The sequence below is a fragment of the Tinamus guttatus genome, unplaced genomic scaffold, assembly GCF_059628265.1.
Source record: "Tinamus guttatus ecotype Peru unplaced genomic scaffold, ASM5962826v1 Tinamus_guttatus_pri_ptg000459l, whole genome shotgun sequence".
Lineage (NCBI taxonomy): Eukaryota > Metazoa > Chordata > Aves > Tinamiformes > Tinamidae > Tinamus > Tinamus guttatus.
The window spans coordinates 3567554-3588464 of NW_028288993.1; the positions used below are offsets into that span (position 1 = coordinate 3567554).

Consider the following 20911-nt stretch of genomic DNA (forward strand, 5'->3'; position numbering starts at 1 on the left):
TATGTTAAAAAGGAATGCAGATAGTCTTCACAAAGAAAAACTAGCTACTCTATATTTTAAAACAGTTATAAGGGTTTTATGACACATTCAGGCTTTTTCCCACCTTTTCAGGTAAATACCACTGTCCGGTGCTGTTCACTGTATTCACCAATAACTCCCATATTGTGGCCATCAAGACAACTGGAAATGTATTTGCCTATGAGGTAAGTTCGCTTACATTTCTTTATTAATATTTTATTCTTGATGCATTTTATTCAAGATCACAAGCAGCTTTGCAAGGGTAGGGTTTATTCTTGTTTTACAGCCAGCAAAATTAAAGTATATGAAGACGAACTGATTTCACACAAAAATGAAACGTGTTGGCTACACAAACTGACACCCCACTTCAGAATGTCAGTAAACCCAGAACACAGTATAAAAGCTACTTTTTAAAGTCTTTTCTCTAGATAATTTGTATATGACCAAATATTGTGGAGATTTGTTGACCAAAATAAGTTGCTTTTATGTGCTCTTGGGTTGAATTGCTAGACAATTTTTCTGTTGTCTTTTTTCTGTTGTGAAGTCAAAATGTGTTTATTCCACATTGATTCTTACTATGAAGTAACCTGCTGCTGCTTTGTAGAGCATCATTTGATTTTTTCAGGTGAACAGAAGCATTGTTCAGGCTGGGCGCAGCAGCGGGGCTGGATGGAGTGTGAGGGGCTAATGCAATTTGGTGATCTGGAGATGCTGAAGTGGTAGGGGGAGATATGGACCCCTTGGTAAAGCTGCCTGTCTTACACCATTTGTAAAATACTTGACCTGGAAAGCTACAAGCAAGGCTTTTTACTTTGGCACCACTTTTAAGAGGAATTTGGTTAAAATCATGTGCATAAGAAGGACATGCTTTTTTTTTTTTTTTTTTTTTTTTTACCCTATTTTGAATTGGGTAAAGATGAAATAAAGGCTTCTCATCTCTATTAAGGCACACAATGGAAATACTGCAACTGCTAGTTGAAAATGGAGGGGTGAAAATGTTTTTTTGTCATTTATATCTTAAGGTTTGGGTACTGTCCACATGTTTACTTTAATATTTACACACTGGAGTGTGGGGGTTTTTGTTTGTTTTTTTTTTGTTGTTGTTTTTAATATCTGTGTCTTTCACGTGGCCATCAGGCAGTTGAGCAGCTGAACATCAAACCAAAGAGCTACAAGGATCTTTTGACAGATGAGCCCTTCACTCGGCAAGACATTGTGACACTGCAGGTAAACTCTCCTCTGTGTGTCCCATAATACCCTTTGTTTTGCAGTGAGGTGTTATTATGTAGACTGTTAAGAGTATCTATATAAAATAACTGAAGTGAGAAGCATTGTTCTGCATGTGGCGTTGGTTAGGAGACGTGCTCTGTTTTCTTTATTATCCAGATGAGCCACAAATGCCATGTAAGTTCGAGCCTGAATAACATCTGCAGTGATTTTTGTGTGCCCTCCATATAGGTATTGCACTAGCTGAACTTTGTCAATTGAAGAACGAAAATGTGTGGTGCACAAAGAGGTCAAGGATGCAACGTAAAAATGAGATTTTTGACAAGTTTATTTGCATTACTCAGCAATTCACAGTGTCTTACTGAATATAAGATGGATATAATCATAAGTTTTAGTTATGAAACTGCTTAAGAGGATTTTTGTTTGTCCGTTTTACCTGAGAATTGTTGCACTACTGATTTATTATGAGACTAAACAGAATGGCATTAGGATAAGGGTTGTTATCCAAAGCAACCTTCTTTAGACTGGAGAAAGTTTGCATGTAGAAGACTTGAATGTTGAAGCGGAATTTAATGTCTGTCTGTGTTAGTTCTTTAAGGATGCTAAAATGGTCAAAATTTCAGAAAAGCAGTTTTTACCAAAAGTCTCTCAAAATGTGGTATAAAATGAGCAGCAATTTAGAGGATTTCATATAAATATTTGCTTATAGTAGCTTTCTTCTAACTCTAAATTGTTTTTAAAAGCAGGCTATAAAATGAGAAAAATGCAGATGTGTAAAATATAAAATGGAAGAGAACTACTACCAAAAGAATTGAAAGGGTTTTTTTTCTCTTACATATGAAGAGATGCTAATGTCATAATGTTTAATGATTTCAACAATATTAAAACCAAAATTAAAAGCCTGTAAAGCAACACTTCAGGGTGCAATAGACATCTATTTTACAGATGAAGCTTAGCATAGAAAGATCTAAAGCTTCTGTTTAAAAATAAGTCTAAAAATAAAGGCACATTAAACTTGTTCAATTGCAAGATAGGGGGACAGAAAAGATTCCAAAAAAATGTTTTTATTGGAGTCATGAGTTAGTATGCATCTCTCATGAACAGGTTATTGCTGGCAACCAAGACTAATGCAGTCTAATTTGAATAGAAATATATTTTTCACTTATGTCTAAATTTAATTGAAGTATATCCTTTCTCTCTTGCCCTGCAATGCTGAACAGCATGTTTACAGGGTTTTTTTTCCCTCCCTATTCCTTTGGGGAGATGACTGTTCAAGATAATACAACAAAGTAAAATGTTTTTAATCCAATGAAAGTTAAAACATAACTTTTTTCAAATTCAAAACTCCCAACAGAATGATATTTCAATGTAACTGCATGGTTGCTAATGGATTCGGAACAGTAAAAACGGACATGAGTGAATAGAAAATGTTTCTGTGTATCGATATGAAAAAAAAATGGTTTTGAAGAAATAATTGAAATGTGCAGTTATTGAAAATATTTTGGTATATTTTGTATGTCTGGAATTGAATGTATGTATAAATGGTGTGTTCCCGTTACAGGCCTAGCTTGGTTTTTCATTTAAAAACAACCATATGCTGTAGCTCCCCATAGTCTCAAAATGTGATAACCAGCAATTTTGTGTTGCCTATGTGGACTTTTATCAGTGTTTTTCATCCAATTCTGTTCTTGACATGGTGGGTTTCTCTTTTGCTCACAGTAGTATGACCGTTAATAGAAACTAAGCAGATTATGATCAATATCCTGTCACTTGCACATTCATTCTACCAGGCTACACGGGGGTCACAGCCAGCCACTGCTTCTACCTCTCCTATGCCCATTTAAGATGACACATACAGAGATTTGTTTGCCTTAAGTAAACAATTTGTTACAGTTTGGTGTTAGCTAAATATCTGCAAGTGCACTGTCTTGTGGTATCCTCATCTCAAAGTAATTGCAGAATTTTCACTGTCTTTGGGATTGGCCTGGAAGAGATTTTGATCGTCTGCACATGGTTAATCAACTCAAGTTTGACCCTGCTTCCAAATAGTTTTAAAATCTTATTTCAAACAAGTTGTTCCAGGAAACAGGCTCGAGGGCTGGGGGCACCGAGCAAGAGGTGGGCGCCGCTGCGCTTGCAGCTGCAGCCGCGTTCCTGCTCCTCCTCGGGTGCTGCCCAAGCCTGATCTGCTTAACTGAGGCCAGGAAGCAGCTCAAAGTGAAGGGGCTAGCCTGGTATTAAAACTGCTTGTGTGTGAATCTCTTATTTTCTTGTATTTTTCTTGTGCAAATTGTTGTGAGGACAGAAGACAGGCCAGAGTCTCCTCCAAGTTCTCATGTTGACAGCGCCGTAGGCAGCGTCGCAGCTTGGCGCTGCCAAGCTCTGCCACCTGTGGCTTTGGTTCCCCGCCAGGGTTCGTGACTGCCATCTGCTGTGCTCCAATTTGTGGCTCCAGAGCTCTGTCCCTGGTCCCCCGTTCCTTTAAAAACCTTTAAATTCTATGTCGAAATTTATCCCTTTGCTTTCCTATTCCCCAAGTAAACTGAATATTGAGAGAGCTGGAGTTGAGAATGAGCTGGTAATGCTGACCCTGCTGTTTGGCAAAAGGTTAGATATAAAGGAGGTTGCTATAGGAAAAAAAAAAAAAAAAAAAAAAACCTCTGCTTTGCAAATAACAACGGGACTGTCTTTAATAGCCGTGTTTATCAATAGAAATCAACATTTCTAGAGGCTGACTCTGAATGTCCTAGGAGGCACAAGGGGTAGATGTGTTCATAAGTGAAGTAGAACAAGATAAATTCAAAGTTTGAATAATGTAGGTTTACAAATTATTTGTACAATCATTTTTTTCCTTGTTTTTACTCATACGGAAATCATACAGCTGCTAAAATGTTCTGTTGCCAGAATAGCAGCTGACTTCAAACTTGACCTCTCTTTCCTAATGTGTGTAATTAAAAAAAAAAATCTCTTTTCTGAAGAGAGAGTTTAAATAAAATTGTCTATTCTTCTGTCAGTGATAAACATTGTGCAAACATTGATAATAGCCTTGATAATAACCAGATAATAACCATTAATAATAACCATTTCTGCTGTCTTTTCTGGTGAGTGGCATCTCAGGCCAACTTTTTTATTTATAGCTATTTGTATTCTTTTACTTTTAAATTTCCTTTTTTAACAGAAAGACCAAATTAATTTTGGATCTGAAATGAAAAAAAAAGCAAAATCATAACTCTCATTTGGTAATAATGTTGTCGTGTATCTATAATGTGCCTCTCTCTGTAAAGGAGTCTGTAGTGCTTCATGCAGTACCTGCTAATATACAGGAATTACTTTATTCCCCACTGATATGCAAGTGTTCGTGGGGAATAGTATGGCAGTTATTCATCAACATATGGCATTATTATCCAGCCTTTCAAGGTAGGAAGTAAAGAATAATACCATATCCTGGTGTGCTAGAATATATTACCAAAATTGGAATTGATCTATTTATTCAAGCAAACGATCTCATAGATTCTGGTTTAGTGTCTTGCTGGCAGGGTCAGCAATACTCATGACATACCGCATGAACTCCTTTGACTTCAGGGGTTTTTTGAAGGAATTTTAGGCTCCAGCAGTCTTAGTGTAGCTAGGGACATTTTTGCACTGTAGCTTTTCACCCCCAAGTCAGATTTTCCTTTCCTTAGTGGTGTCATTTGCCACAAACTCAAGTCAGGCTGTCTATCTTCGACAATACAGATACTACTTTTTTCCAAGTTTCTCTCTCTTTACAGCTTACGAGTATTTCAGGTTACTTTTTGTCTCAGCTGCACGAGTTCATCTCTCTCCTAGATGGAATACCACCACTGTGTTTTGTCCATGCTCCTCTACTGTCCGTAACTCTAAATGCACCAGTATTCTTTTACCTTGTAGGGGATGATAACTTAGGATGAGCTGTTCATCATACAAGTGTCTTGAATGTGCTTCCAAATGACAGACAGCTCAAGTACGTCAGGATCTCCCCCTCGTGCTTTATAGCCAAGATGTGATGTGAAGCACTTGGAGATCTGTGGAGATGGAGTCCTCTAATGGGAAAGCTGGTGTTCCTCAAGCTTGTGTTGTCACAGCCCAGTTCTGCTTCCTAGTCTAGTGCATTGCTGTTCATCGTTTCACTTTGCAATTGCTTTAAAGATAGAATTCAGTATAATTCTGAAAGCATTTTTACTTTCATTGGATTGCAGTGGGCCCTGATTCAGAACTAGGTGATCCCTTTAGTCCTGTGTTTTACTAGCTTTTCAACTAATTTTCAATCCAGATGACTATCCCCTCTTGACCCAATTTGAAATAAGCTGCCAAGGAAATTCGTTAGTGTAATTCAGTGCTAAATCTCAAAATCTGCTGTCTGATGTTTTATCTCTGACAAAATCTAGTCAGAGCAGTCTGGTAGGAATGATTATGAGGACATGTTACTGTAAACAGGTGTGAGTTTAAGCGTTAAATTTTGCAACTTGTCCCCTGTGCAGTTATGCAGAGCTGAGCGGGAAGCCTCCAGGCGGGTGCGATCTGGATGCTGCCGTGTAACGCTGGGCGCTCTGCAGCGCCTGTCCCAGCTCGAGACGCTCGGAAAGGAGTAGGGTCAAGTTGGGCCTTGCCAGACCTGCTGGTGGGCTCTGACAGTCCTGTGGACTCCTTTCGTAGGCGATGCAGGGGCGCAGGAGCCTGTTCCTCTCTAGCTGAAGGATTGCTATAAACACCCAGCCTGTCACGCTGAAGGTAACAGGCCTCGTCCCTCTCCAGCGACTGCCTGCCGAGAGCCTTCCTGGGAGACACTGCTGCAGACAGCTCCGATCCGCACCACGGATACGGGGCAGCTTTCCTAGGAGGAATAACTAGGGACAAAAGCATGCCTGGGCAGAGGGCAAAAAGGTTTGCAAAGCGAAAAAAGGCTCACACTGCTGTGCGCTTCCTTCTGTCGGTCTTATGTTTCTGTACAACCTAATCGGCTGTAGAGAAGATACAACTCCAGACAAGCTGTTAAACACCACTGGCATTTGTGACAGAAAGCATAACTAATGAACTGAGCCGGAGGTGCTGAGGTTTCACTGTGCAGCCAGTTTTCCTTTGCTCTTCGCGTGGCAGAAGGTCAGGGCAGATTTTCTCTCCGTTGCAAGTGAGGGCTCCCTGGCACTGAGTCAGGCACATACGTCTGCACGTGCCATGTGGCTGCTGAAGAGGGGCCGTGCTGGGCCGTGGTCCACACTGAGCTGCTCGTTCTCAGCTAGGGAGTTGGAAGGAGAATATGACACTGTTTAGGAGAGAAAATCCAAAGAAAATCAAAGACATCCCATCATTCTGCAGTCTGCGCAGAGTCCTTGAGCAGCCAGTGAATCTGAAACTACCTGCAGCCAAGGGGAAAGGCCGCCTCGCTGGTAGAGGGCATTCATCCATAAATATCATTTTCAAAGCTAAAATGCCAACTGGGAGTTGTTTGGAAACAAGCCATGTCAATTTGCAAAACTTCTCTTAAGTTTAGCATGTCTGGAATCAGACTTTATCATTGGAGCAGCTGTGTTTTTTTTTTTTTTTTTAATACTTCTGAATGGTATGATTTGAAGATAACATGCCTGTAAATAATTATTTCATGCAGGGTGGCCAACCAAACATTAAGAAAGAAATGAGGCCTCTAAAAGAACCCACATTCTTAGACCCAGCATTTTTTGACTTCATCTTTTGGGATTTTTTTGTGTTCATGGAGCTTAAGATGAATCAATTTTAAGCTCTTTCTCTAAGTAGGTGAACTGGAAAAGGATGTGAGGGAGAAAAAGTGGAACAAAACTCAAGATTGTTTTTACAGCTCAACCTCCACGAAAACATCCAATATGAGCTTTATAATAATCACGATAGTTGGCAACCCTTTGAAGTCAGTATCTGTGTGAGTAATTTGCTAAATTTTAGTTTGTCGTTCATAGTCTTAATTAGAAAGATCATGAGACTGTTAGCATGTTTAAAAATACATATTCAAATTACTGTGGGTAAAAGGAACCAAAGTAGGCCAATTTGCTGTGCTCTGTAGGGTTTGTTTGAGTCTCCCGTTTCAGCGCGCTCACCCAAACGTTGCTTCTTTCCTAACATTGCTTCTTTTACTGTGGTTCCAACCACAGTAAGGTAATATTTAAACAGCAAAGTGATATTCTTCAATGATAACAAAATACTTCAAATCTGAACAAAGACAAACCTTGCTACTACTCAGCTAAACACCAATTGCAAACCAGAATAAGCAGAAGGTGCTCAGGATTCTTCCTTATAACCTGGCGTTTCCTTTGCTCTTGTACCTCTTGGTGAATGGTGGATTCATGAAGCAAGGCAGAAATTTGTAATAATCATCCAGTAGTCTTCATGTCATAGGCCTTAATCTTAACAGGAACTGGACTGTTCCTTGAATAATTGTGTTTTCAGCCTCTCCCTGGAAAGGAGAGGCCGTTGATGTGCCGGAGCTCAGGGCTCTTGGGCGCAGGCCTGCGAGCCTCTCCAGCGCTGCAGCGTCAGCATTCCCGTCTTGCTTCAACTGTTTTGATTCTGCGCCCAGGAACTGTCACTGCAGCCCCGAGTGCAAGTTGCCAGGCTGATTATTAATGTGGAGACAATCTTCTTCCTGAAGCGATAAGCCTGAAGAGCGTGGGCGCTCTTTACATTTACATAAAGCTACCTCGAAAAATGCCTACCTTCCTTGGTAGGACTCATCACCAGCAGTGAGACATTAGTTTGTATTCTCTGCAGCGCAGCTTGGACTGGCTAGATCTGTTTCTGCTATTGGGGTCAGTAGGAGCAAATGGTATCTTGTGTTTAAGTTAATGTTCACTTCACTACTCCTGGACTTGGTACACATGTTTATTTCTAATCAAACTTCTCCTGGTGTTTCATAATAACGTGTTGTAGAGGGAGGAGTCTCTGCATGAGTTGTCCTATGTAACCTGACAATCAAAATTCAACTTGTGGAATGTTCTTTGTGTTTTTTTTTTTTTCTTTTTCCTCCAACAGCAGAGGGAAACCAGTTTGGGAAGATGCTTCCAAGTTGTCTACCTTCTCAATAGAAGCGACCATTTGAGTAAATGGTGGACCTGAATGTAATGAGGGGCAGTGCCCGGGACATGGGGTGTCATTTTGGTCATGGTGGCTTCGGGCTCCGTAGGGTCTTGGGAAGCAGAAGGGCTGGGGTCCCTAATATGAAGGAGCAGTAGTTCAGTATCCTTCATGGCTGAGCTGCCAATGGGAGCTTGGTGAAGACTCTCAGGAGAGTCCTCGGAAAGAAGCTATAACTTTTTTAAGTTGTTGTTTTTCTTTCTTTCTTTCTTTTTTCCCTTGTTTTTGGTTTGTTTGTTTTCACTTTGTCCAGAGTTGCTCAATACCAGCAATTATGCTAGTTAAACTAGTAAGCATTTACATGAGCTGTGACTGTGAAACAGTGGGAACTAAGCTGATTCATCATACCCTCTGCAAAACACCTGAGAGGGAACTGGTGATTTGGATGTCCTTTTTTAATTTTGAAAGACCAGTAAATCAAGAAGCTGTATTTAGAGGAGCAGAGTGAAAACATTACTTGGTTAATCTTTCCTGCTATCGCTTGTCCTCTCTTCCGCCCTCTTCATGTCATATGAGAAGTCTTTTTCAGGAGTGAATCTTGCCCTTCAGCTTTGCCACGAGTGGCAGAAATGCAGCTTGCTGTAAATCCATTTATCTGTATTAGTATTAATACCCAGATTATTTTCTCCTTCCCTGGAACGGATAAGCAGTCTGGCTTTCTTTACCTGTAGTGGTGGCTCATTTACGTGCAAGACCATAATTTCTGTCAGTGAATGTTGCAGTTTATGATCAGTGAAGAATATCCGGGAGGAGGCAGAAACTAAACCTGTGTCTGGACTTTGTCTGTGCACGTTGTTGACTGTCAGCGTGCAAGGCTGAAACCAGTCATACATACAGAAAAATATATGTGAGGAGGGCCATGTTTTTGTTGACACAGAAAAGTAATTACACCTAGTTGCAGGAGTGAGAGCATACAAAAATAATTTAAAAGTAGGTTCAGATTTTGTATTTTTTGGTAGATTTATTTTAAAAAGACCTGTTTCAATGGTGTATCTTAAATTGCCTTTTTTTGGGCATCTTATGTCTTGATGAAGATCTTTCAGGGTAGCTGTGGTAGGAGAACAAGGAAAGGGGACAGAGAAAAACAGGGAGGTCACCATTAGGGAGCAGGCTTATGCAGCCTGATTTCCTAACCGTGTTTTGGTTTTATTATCAGCCATAAAACTGGAAGTGTACCCTGCACCGGAAGCATACAGTATCAGGGATGAATGAGAGGCATGATTGTATTATTAAACTTGCAAGGGAGCTACCAGCTCTGCTGGTATTAACCATTATTTTAGCAAAGATGGAATTGTCATTGACAATAGTGGTTTGAGAAGCTCTGTTAAATTTAGGGGGGATTATACTATTCGTATTGGTGTTATAATCTTTTGCATAATTTGTTGTATTATTTTTATCCTGAATTTAGATACTGCTAAAATTTCCAGAAATGGTTGGATATTCTGTGGGGTGTTTTTGTGACCTCCTGTGACACAGAGGAGCTTGAAGAATAAACCTTGAAATCTTTATAAGAGGGTATTGAGGGCTGCTTAGTAATAGGATAGTGTAACCTAGGTCACCAGTGTGAATTCCCTGTCTCATCCACTCTTAATGGACTGTGGATTTTATTGTTCATTCCTTTAGTGACCACTTTTTCATCATTCCACTTTTTATTACATTTTTTATTAATATAATTCCATAAATACAAATTTCACTATAGAAAAAAAGAATGAAAGTTCTGAATGCAAAGAACTAATCTGCATATTTACTCTGAGGCTATGTGCATTTTGAAATACATTACAGAAATTCACAGAGCATGGGCAGCGCTGTGAGGAATGGGAAGGGATGGCTATTGGGAATTTGCCCACGTTGTACCAAATGGCAGAATGCAGAGCAAAATATGTATAAAATGATGTTTGTATAAAATTCCAGATAATGTCTCCCTAAAGTTACTAAGTCTGGGGTTGACTGTTTTTTTAAAAAATGGTGTTTTTTCTTGTTTTTTTTTTTTTAAACCCATCTTTCTTATCTTCCTGTGATTTGGAGAGTATGCAGTTTATTCTCTCTCTAAGAATCTGGTTGTGCCTTTTCCATTCCTGCTTGCTTTTGGCTTATTTTACTGATGTCTAGCCTTCAAATTAGTTTGTTTTGTGAAACATGCGCTTACCAAGCTCTCTGATATTTGTATTTTTAATTATTTTCAGGACCCAACAAACTTGGATAAATTCAACGTCTCTAACTTCTTTCATGTTAAGAACAACTTAAAAGTAATTGATCCGGGTAAGTATGAATTGATGATAAGCTGAGAAAATGCCACCCTTAAAATGCAAATTCCAAGGACATTATGAATTGACACAGTTTTCCCAATGGACAAATATTTTAACATGAATAACTTGTTAAGACTGTCCCTTTCACATTAAAAGATGTTTATATATTTTCAAAGAAATGGATTATTTGAGAAATGATTAACTCAGTTGGGTGCTGTACAAACACAGAACACTTTCCATGCCATTTAAGAATAGATAGATAGACAGACTAGGTGGAGAGAGATGTTAGAGAAGGATGAAAAATAATTTATCATAGTTTATCAACAAGTTCCTCAAAAAATAGGAACCTACATCTTTTCATACCTGTCTACTCTGTGTGATAGGCTCTCTTGTGTTAACTGTATCATTGATGTATGGTCTATCCTTCTGTATGGATGCCAGTAATTTTTTTCAAGGTGAAAATTGATTAAAATATTCCCTGAATTATTTTAATCCTCAAAAATAAATACAATTTTTTTTTCTTAAGTAAGTGCTTAGAGATATATGTTAATATTAAACTGCTGAAAGGGGGAAAATCTTTCCTAAGGCCTTGTGGCTTCTTTTAGAACTCTTTCTAATGGGATATAGTTGCTGGTTCTAGGCAAGTTCTTTTTCTGGGTATTACTATGTTCCTCTTTCTCTTCTAAGCTGCTAATTCTGCAGGAAAACATCTCTTTGTGTACATCTTTGTGTATTCACGCTTATTTTCAGTGATTAAATTTTCAGAGATTAAATAGCTAAATTCCAGCAGATAGTAGGCATACCAAAATAGGACAAGTGGAATTTATAAAAATAAAAACAGCCAAGTTCTACAGTGTGCTCCACCATCCTCTTTCCCACAATAAATATCTGACCTTGGATTTTTAATATCACAATATCACAATCACAAAGGCCTCATCTTTCAGTGAGAAGACAAACAATAGAAGTTCATATTGCACTCAACCATTTCTTTTATTCTTCTATAAAAGTAATTTGATTAGATTTGCATGAACTTAGATCATTTTAATGATTTTGAGGAAATTTTTGCAGTAATTGATTTGAAGCTGATTTTCTATTGTTCTTTCTCAGACTGACATTTATTTATTATGCCATACTTCAAATTATACTGTCTTTAGCATCTTGCATTGCCATTTGTTACTATTTTGACTGGAATTAATATTTTTACTAGACCATTATATTAAAAAAGTAAAAATAATATCTGAAAGTTTTTCTAACAACATACATAAGAGGACGGAGAAAAAAATAGAACTTGTCGTTTAATTTCAAATGTTTTGATTTTGTCTAGAGGAAGAAAAAGCAAAGTTAGATCCATCTTACTATTTGAAAAATACAAATACTGAGACACGAGAGACTTTACTGGAACTTTATAAGGAATTCAAAGGAGATGATATTCTAGCAGCTACCATGAAGGCTCCTGAAAAGAAAAAAGTGGATAAACTGAATGCAGTAAGTTGATCTGGTTTATAGTTTGGTACTGACTGACTTCAAAATCAGTAATAGAGGTTTTTCAGCTTAGGAGGCATGTTGCAGTATGAACAGACACTATTCCTTTTGTTTTTCCTATACAGAAATTTGTCATAGATGAGAATGAGAATCGTATGAGAATGAGATTCCTTTGTAATACATGGTACATGTTAGTGAGTTTTTCTTGGTTAAATCATTGTAAATACATTTCAGAAATTGGTTACTATAAGGAGGAGGAGTTTTCATGATGTAGTTATGGTGTATGTGCTGGCTGAGCCTTTTTTCCCTCAGGTTGTAATCTCTTGCTTTGAATTTGTTTATCATTGTTTCCTGCAGTTACTGGCAAGAGGGAACACACCGTAAGGGCAATGCAAATGAATCATTTCTGGTGTGGGCAAATATATAAATCATCCACAGCTGCTTTGACATTTTTTTCTATGGGAATGCAGGAATTTTAGTGGAATATTTTAAAGGATCTTCTTCCCAGTGCATATTACTGTGTGTTCATGGCTGTCAAGAGAATTAATTCATCTATCTCTTGATTTCCTGCATCAAAGGCTGTATGAAATGAGAAGACTGGGTGTTCTTTGCTTTAATACTTCTGGGGCATATGTGTCTTTGTGCTTTGATTACTTACATGAAAATGAATTGCAATGCAGCACATAGCTTTTCGAGGGACCTTAGTGATAGATTTATTAGTGAAGGTACATGACATAGAAGTAGGATCATATATGCATCCTAGCATTAGAAGAAAACCAAAGATGTTGGGGAAAAAATCAAGGTAAGAAAGAATGCGACCTCTTTGTTGGGGAGCCAGATTGTCAGGCAATAATTTTGCTGGATGTAACTATGAACTCACATCGGATGTGGTGTGACCTAGTGGTTGAGCACTGACCCATGACCAGAAGACCTCTCTGCGAGGCATTGCTCCAGACCAGCTGGAAGTGTCTCCAGGTTCATTTGGTCTTTATGATTCACTATAAAATCCATGTGTGTTTTTCGCATTTCCTTTCTGCAGATAAGTTGAGTAACTCAAAATAGACACTGGGAACTAAGGAACGGCCCCAGTGCACGCGGAAGGTCTGTGCGTGGGAGCGGTTGGTTTGTTTTTCTCCTCCCCATCACCACAGTTCGCTGGATCTTCCTGCCACTTACTCAGCAACGTTGGCAGTTTTTACAGATGTCTTGCCAGCAGTACTCCTTTCATATCTCCACCTGTGGACATACAAATATCTTCTGATGATAAAATCTTTGCATAGTAATGTACAGAACTGCTGTGGGGGCAGTGAGCCCCTTCAGCTCACTGCCTGGACAGCCTTAAGTAGAAAGTAATCGGAGCAAATGTTATGGGTAACAGATGGGGAAATATCACTGCATTGTGCATTTGTTTCATCCTATAGGAACTGGAGCGGAAAGTCTGCCTTCAGAAGGGTGCCACAGATGTAATTTCTGTTTCTAGTATTTAAATAGTATGGAGAAAATAATTTTAAGATGGATTTTTTTTTCTTTTTTCTTTTCTTTTCTTTTCTCTTTTTCTCTGTAAACAGGCCCACTATTCCACTGGAGCAGTAAGTGCTTCCTTCACATCCACTGCGATGGTGCCAGAAACCACTCATGAAGCAGGTACCAGAACTACCTATCTGCGAGCCATTTCTGTCCAGTTTTGAAGTGTGCTCCCTAGCACATGTACATTTAGGTGGGCTGCAGGGACACATTGGTAATTGATTAGTAATGATGCCTTGGAAATGTGTTCCCTGAGCAGATATATCCCAACTTTCTGGTGATCTCATTTTCAAAATAATGGAGAAATTATGAATTAGTTTTGGGTTTGAATGTCAGGTATTTACCTTGAACTGAAATTATTGAAGTGTTTACTATGCCCCTAGACGACAAAATTGGATGTCCACTTATATGTTAGGAATGAAGCATAATCTCCCCTCAAATTATGTACCATCTTTTGGTACATAATGGAAATCTTTGCCATTTTCTTGGCTTAGTCAGGTTTTGGTTAGAATGACAGCAAAAAAAATGTGGGAGTGGCTTTTTATTTACTGCTTTTCAAGGCTAAACTCTACACAAAAAATGCATTTAATACTAGAAATTATTTATATTTAAATACTTTTATCCACCAGCTTAAATTCAAAGATACAGAACTTCTTAAATTTCAATATCACTTAAATAACTGAGTAATTAGTATTCCAAGCTGAAGAGACAGGTTTGGCTTTGGACACTGCAATAGTAGGCGTATGTCACAGGCAAAGATTGAACACAGTGCTAAAATTGCATGTTTACCAAATTCACTGTCTGTACATGGTGGATTACAATGATTTGGAGGTGAAGCTTTCAGAATGTTAAAAATATCTGCACTGGATGTTTTCACAAAACAGAAGTGGAATCATCCTAGACTAGTCCTCTGATTTGGCTTTCCAGTAATGTCTCCAGTAACTTGGCATCATGTGTTTTCAGGACCGGGTAGGTCCTCGTATGTCAGCAATTTGTGGTTGACTAATGACTACCTGCTTGGCTTACAAGTTTGACAAGAAACATTTTGATTTCAAAGCAGTGTCCATGATTGGTAGGCATGACTTGAAAATTATAGTATACAATACTGAATGTTTTTGTGACTTAAAATATAGATGATATTGTTGGCTGTGGCAGAGTTGGTGGCTTTCTGGAGTGGAGATGATTTTGCATAGAAAGGTCAAAGTGAGGTTATCATAGGTGAATTGTGGAGTGCAATCCCTGAAGACTCAGTGCCCCAGGGGCACAGGTCAGACATTAGAATCTAGTCATTTTTTCCTGTGATTTCCAAAGACAAATGAGTAAACTTCCAAAGAGCTAATTATTGCATTTTGCTTTGAGACAGCTGCTATTGAAGAGGATGTTGTAAGATACCAATATGTGAAGAAGAAGGGCTATGTACGACTTCACACTAATAAAGGAGACCTGAACTTGGAGCTGCACTGTGACATGGTACTGTACACACACAGGCTGGATGGCTGTGTAGGTAACGAACAGAACAGAGACAGGCAAAAGAAATGCCCCTCGGTAGGAGTAGTGTGTAGTCAAAGGTACAGGTAAGTGATTGGCTTTCAGTGATGGTGTGTCTTCATCTGTGGAGTTTTATCGTTCAGGCAAGGTACTCGAGGAGGTTCTGAGAGCCTGGGAGTTGTTGCAGGGGCAGAGGTGCTTCCCTTCATGTACAGAAGGAGGGCATAGGGTCAGAGAAGGGTTAGCCCTTGATGGGTAGATGTGTGAAGGGTTTTGAGAAAAAAATCTAAATACTGTAGCCAAACAGATCATCTTGCCTTTTTTTTTGAGGGGATGATGTCATATCTCAGTAAAACATTTTTTTTGAAAGCTTCCCATTCAATATTTGAATGAATACTCTTGCCTTTAAGAACAAAATGGATTCAGTAGATCAGTGGTATATTCTTGTCTCTCTCACTGATTCTTTGCCTGTACCATTGTTTTAGCTTCTTATTTCTTTATTTAATAAAGGAATTATTTCTCACTTCTGTAAAGCATTTGGATGATTCTAGGGTGGAAAGGCTGTGTTTATCTGGAGTCATGTTGTTGTTCTGTAAAACATGAAACACTGAAAAGTAAACAATTAAAGTTAGTGTTGAACTTTGAAATCAAGAAATGCAAAAGCAAATACACCAGTAACATTTAGCTCTGTTTTCTTACATGTCATGTTCCTGTTTAAAATGGGGTTAGACATGTTCAGTTAATTGTACATTTAATCAGATAAACAGTCATAGGAAATAATGCATACGTGCAAAACTGACTATTGCATTAACCCTTGGAACCTCGTTCTTTTGTATCTCCAAATTGCAGTTTTAACTGTTAGGTTCATGATAGCTTGGAAGAGCAAAGGACAAAATCCAGGCGTACTTTGTTTATATATTTTGCATTGTAATGACTGCGCAGCTGTTAGATTTGCAGAACTTATTGCAGACATATTCTAAGTAAAAGATGGAATTGACAAGTGTTTAGGATTTTTCGACTCATCTAAAGCTCTGAGCTACCAAGTACAAATTTAGACCCCCACTTTTGCCAGTCTTACCCTGACCAATATATTTATGCTGCTGATAACTTCACTGAAATCTGGATGAGTCTATCTCAAAATCTCATGCTGTTGAAATGGTAGAAATTCTGCTTTTACTACTTTTACATATATGGAAATGAAGGTGGATATGCCATATCTTAACTGTCTTGTTCCGGCTGATAAATACATACTCAAACATGGTAATTGTATGTAATAGCTGTGTTACATTTTTATTCATTAGTGGGGGTTACATTAGGTTACATGTTTACGGATTACATTAGGTTACATGTTTATTCATTAGGGCTCTCTATTGGAAAATATATGTATTTTAGTGAAACTACATACAATATGTCAAGGTTCTCGTTGAGAGCTTTAGAGCATCAGGATTATAGCAACCCAGACAGTGACTAGACAAGGAAGACACAGGAAAAAGAAGGAAGAGCACAGAAAAGGGAGAATAACCCAAAGTTATACAGCAGATTATTGGCCAAACTGGGAAAAGAACTTGGATCTTGTAATGATCTAACAAGTCTCATATCAACTAGGTTTTATTGCCGGTCTCTCAGATCAGATAGTGCCTCAATGTTATCTCAGTGAAAACAAGAGCAGACAACCAACCTGAGTACATGTGGTTCGGATCCCCAAATATAAATTCAGAGCTTTATAAAACAGGAAAATCTTTGAACTGTTTTTTCTGCTGTCTCAGTTTTAAGGTTCGAATTTTAAGACATCTTTCCTTAAGAGGTAAATACACATTTAAAAAAGAAAAACAAATCAGAGCTTTTTTTATAACCAATAGTTTTTCTTGCAGTCAATAATCATGGCAGGGCTTATGATAGAAAGATGTGTTGTGGCAGCACTGACTCTCCACGCTGAAGTTTGACATCGGTGCTTGCTGGTGTGCTTCCTTCCTTGTTGGTACAATCACATTGATAAAAGGGGGGAATAAAAGAGCATTTTCAATATTTAAAAATCCAGACCTTCCACTGTTTTCTGAGGGTTTCAAGCTTGGGAAATTGCAGGCCTGAATGTAAATGTATTGGAAAGTGGAAGGATATAAATAGGGGTTTAAATAGTAAAATTTCTGCCTGTCATGAGCCTTATAGGACAATGGCATTGGCCAGGAACTAGGACATCTACATAGTTGTTGTGGAATCAAGAGCTTTATTGGGGGAATTCTTCTGGTTTTGCCTAGCTATTTGCACAGCTGGGAGAAAGAAAAATGAGCGAACAGGACAGGTCTGCCAGCTCTCCCTTCTCCTTCCTATCACATGAGCAAGGGGCAAGACCCACATCAGCATCCCAGGCTGATCCGTGGAAGCAACACAAGGCTGTCCCAGCACCATATCCCACTGGTGATTCTGGAGGTCTTTGTCATCCGTGCAGGTGTTTTCCATGCCCTTGGATAGTAACATGTGGGTTAAGGCAGAGAGAAGAGGATGTTAGGACGGCGGTACGTGGTGGAAGGGGGTTGCTATGACTCGCGCGTCTTGTCGTGTGTTGTGGAGCTGGCGGGAGAGCCCGGCTGCAGCCCGCGGGGTCCCTGGGGCCACGGCTAGGAGCAGGATCGCTCAGACCTGCAGACACAGCCTCAGCTGCCCTTTTCACATTTCCTGGATGATATCCCTTATGTTTCTTTTTTCCACATGAATCCCCGTTCAGTTCCCCTTCACACGCTGCTTCCTCCTGTGCACGCTGGAAGCACGCGCTGTTTTGCACAGCCAGACCTGCCTGAACGCTGGCCTCTGGCCATCCATTTCTTTCATTTCTTTGTGCTGCTTAAGCCTGCGAGAATTAAACAGACCTTTGGCACTGCAGAGGGAAAAAAAAAAAAAAAAAAAAAAGGTGTATCTTTAGAATAGGTAGGAAGCATGTGGCTTTAAGGAGTTTTTCACAACATCCACTTTAGATCACCATCCTAGGCCTGTTACATCAGTCCTTCCTGGCGTCACTTCTTTTTCTCCCTTTACTATATAAGGAACTAATGCATCTTTGTTTTTTTCCTGAATTGCACTGAGGTTAGGTACATAAAGTAGCTCAGTGTAAACAGAACAGACTTTTTTACAAACACATAATGTGTATGTAGGTCACACATACATATATGGATCGACTGTGGTGGATCTATGGAGGTAGTAAATTCAGGCTTCTTTTGTTGAAGACTGAGCACTGTCTAACTGGTTGTTGCTTTGACCTGACCACGAGCTCCTTTTTTCTCTTTTTTTTTTTTTTTTCCTTCTTCTTTTTTCTTTAATTGCTGAGTGATATCCTGTACTCTGGTTATTATAGAAACCACCCTAACAGTGGTTGTATTTGCACTGTATTGCATAGATGTGATTGTGAAATGCTTGAGGAAGTTTGGGGATGAAGTTGCTATATAAATATGATAAATTAATACTTACATCTAGAGGTAGGACTTTCAACGTCCAAATTATCTTTTAAAATAGCCTTATGGGCTAGATTTGAATACATATTTTGAGGTGAAGTCATCCTGCTGAAATAGCGAACAGCAAGTGATATTCTTCCAGAGTAGAAGTTTATCTGCACTGGAGTCCTCAGTTGTATTTTCAGGCCCATGGGCCATGTATTTAAGAAAAAAGAAAAAGATATTTTTGCAGTTCTACTCAAATTGCCTGTTATGCCACTGAAGTTTATTTACTCTGTATTGTTTTTGACTTGAGTCCTCCTCACCAGCCCTTGGGTGGTTCTTTCCTTTTGCTTCACAGTTCCCTTTCCCCAGTTCTCTCTCTCCTGTATTTTTTGTGAGCTGCCTGATGGTGCGGATTGTTTGAAGTTGATATGTATGTGTGGAAATATCTCACTTATTTTATACTAGCACTGTATATAAGGTGCCAGTCAGTAAGACCGATAGAGTTGTGATTCTTTCAGCACCAAAAACCTGTTCAAGTGTGTATTGATCCAAGGGAGGAAATCAGCATTGCAGTGTGACTGAAGTCATCAATTACCTTCTGACAGGGTACAGACAGAGGGCATGAAATAGGACAAGAACCCAGGTATTCTCGATGTTTGAAATCACTTCTTCAGAGTGCCAGAAAACATCAGTCAGGTTCCAGGAAGATACTGTATTGTGTAAGTCATTGATCTGAGAAAAGGCAATAAAAAGACTTTGGAAGATAAGCTGGATTTTCCCACACATACCCCTTTTGATTTTGTGCCTCAAGTGAGCAAAGGTGCATTGCTTTTGTCTGTCTCTTTACATCATAATGGTGTGTCTATGGCTATTTCTTTTTCTCCCAGTCTTTTCAATCAGATACAGTATGTTCCTCCTAATGGGGACGTAATCAGGAGGCCATTTGTTAGGGATGTTTTCCAGGAAGCTCTATTCAGCTGGACATAAGCAACAGTTGTTGTATGTACCACTTGGAAGCAAATTTACAAAAATTCTGCTTGCCAGAAGTTATTTTTGTTAGTACAGATGATTTAACAACATCCAACAAGTGTTATTCTTTCAGTCCTGGTCTTAAGTATTCCCAAATAAGTAAGTTAGGAAGAAATAACTGATAAAAGGCAACGTATATGTGAGTAGAAAAGCAACAAAGAGTGGAGAAGTAGGAGCCAGTCGCCCCTGAATCCTGGCCCTTTTCTATTGACCTGCACGTGGGCCAATGTCACATGAATATCTGGTTTGGGATTTTGTTGTTGTTTTTACCAGAAGCATCCTATTTTTTGCTTCATGGAGCATAATAAACACGGGCATAATTTTGAATTCCTAGCTAGCAACGTGTATCATAGATGCCTGATTGCTGGAGTGCAGCTACCCAATTAAGCTAAGCTGCGTGTTCAGATCAGAAGCCCTGCCTAAGAATAGGCAGAGTATCAGACTCCTGCTCTCTGCACCTGTAAAAAGGGAAAAAAAAAAAAACTTGCTTAGGCCTTTAAGTTGCTTTGAGAGTTTTTTTTTTTAGTTGGTGCTTGTGCTTTTTTATTTGTGTTATCCTTTGGAAATATATATATATATACACATATATATATAAAACGAATGCTCCAGAAGCCCCTGACAAAGTGATGAGCAGGTTTTGGGGTGTTATCTCCCTCTTTTCCTTTGTAAATTCTCCTTACAGAAGTGGCCACTATGGAACAGTGATCTGGTGTCTCAACACACCCTGGTAGCCATAACTAATCTGTAACTGGCGCAGCATTTCTTTTTAATTCTCGTTTCTCTCAGATTTAGTACCTTAAGGTTTAAGGGCAAGTTGGCAAAACAGAGGGGAATGTGAGATGGCTTGCGGAGCTCCATCCAGCACTCCACAAATGCTTTGTGAGGTTTTAGGAGGTGGCAAGCTCTGCTTGCTGGTGATGTCTTGGCATAACTATCTGAAGAAGCCATTATTCTATAAACACCGATGTTTTGATCATCTGAGATCCTCTGACCAATTAAATACAAAGGTGTAATCCAGCCCTGTTCTTTGAAATCATCTATCCTGTTGTGTGAGGGCCTGCTCCAAATATTAGAAGCCTGTAAACTTCTCGTCCATTTCCAAGGCGAAAGAAGCAAATTGTTTAAAGCCTTTGACTCCCTGCCTGACAGCGCTCCCCAGTCATCCAAGTCTCTCATTTTCCCAGTCTCTTTCCAGGACTGTCCCATTGTTTTGAGGACCACTGGGCCTGGTTTTCCTGGCAGCCCTTGTGTAGCTGGGACCGCATTTGGTTCCTTCGGTATTCCTCCTCCTCTTCCTCTGCACCCCGGCAAGCTGAATCCACGGAGGGAATTGGTGGTTACCAGCTTGTGCGT

At 39.2% G+C, this 20911-nt stretch overlaps 1 protein-coding gene across 1 annotated transcript in view; it reads left to right on the top strand.

Annotated features, from left to right (window-relative positions):
• PPIL2 (peptidylprolyl isomerase like 2) overlaps positions 1 to 20911 on the top strand; it is a 71091-nt gene that overhangs the window by 18226 nt on the left and 31954 nt on the right. The window contains exons 7-12 of the mRNA XM_088532327.1: positions 112 to 203; positions 1156 to 1245; positions 10545 to 10620; positions 11932 to 12092; positions 13658 to 13733; positions 14977 to 15083. Of these exons, the coding sequence (XP_088388453.1) occupies positions 112 to 203; positions 1156 to 1245; positions 10545 to 10620; positions 11932 to 12092; positions 13658 to 13733; positions 14977 to 15083 (602 nt within the window). The remainder of the gene's footprint in view (positions 1 to 111; positions 204 to 1155; positions 1246 to 10544; positions 10621 to 11931; positions 12093 to 13657; positions 13734 to 14976; positions 15084 to 20911) is intronic.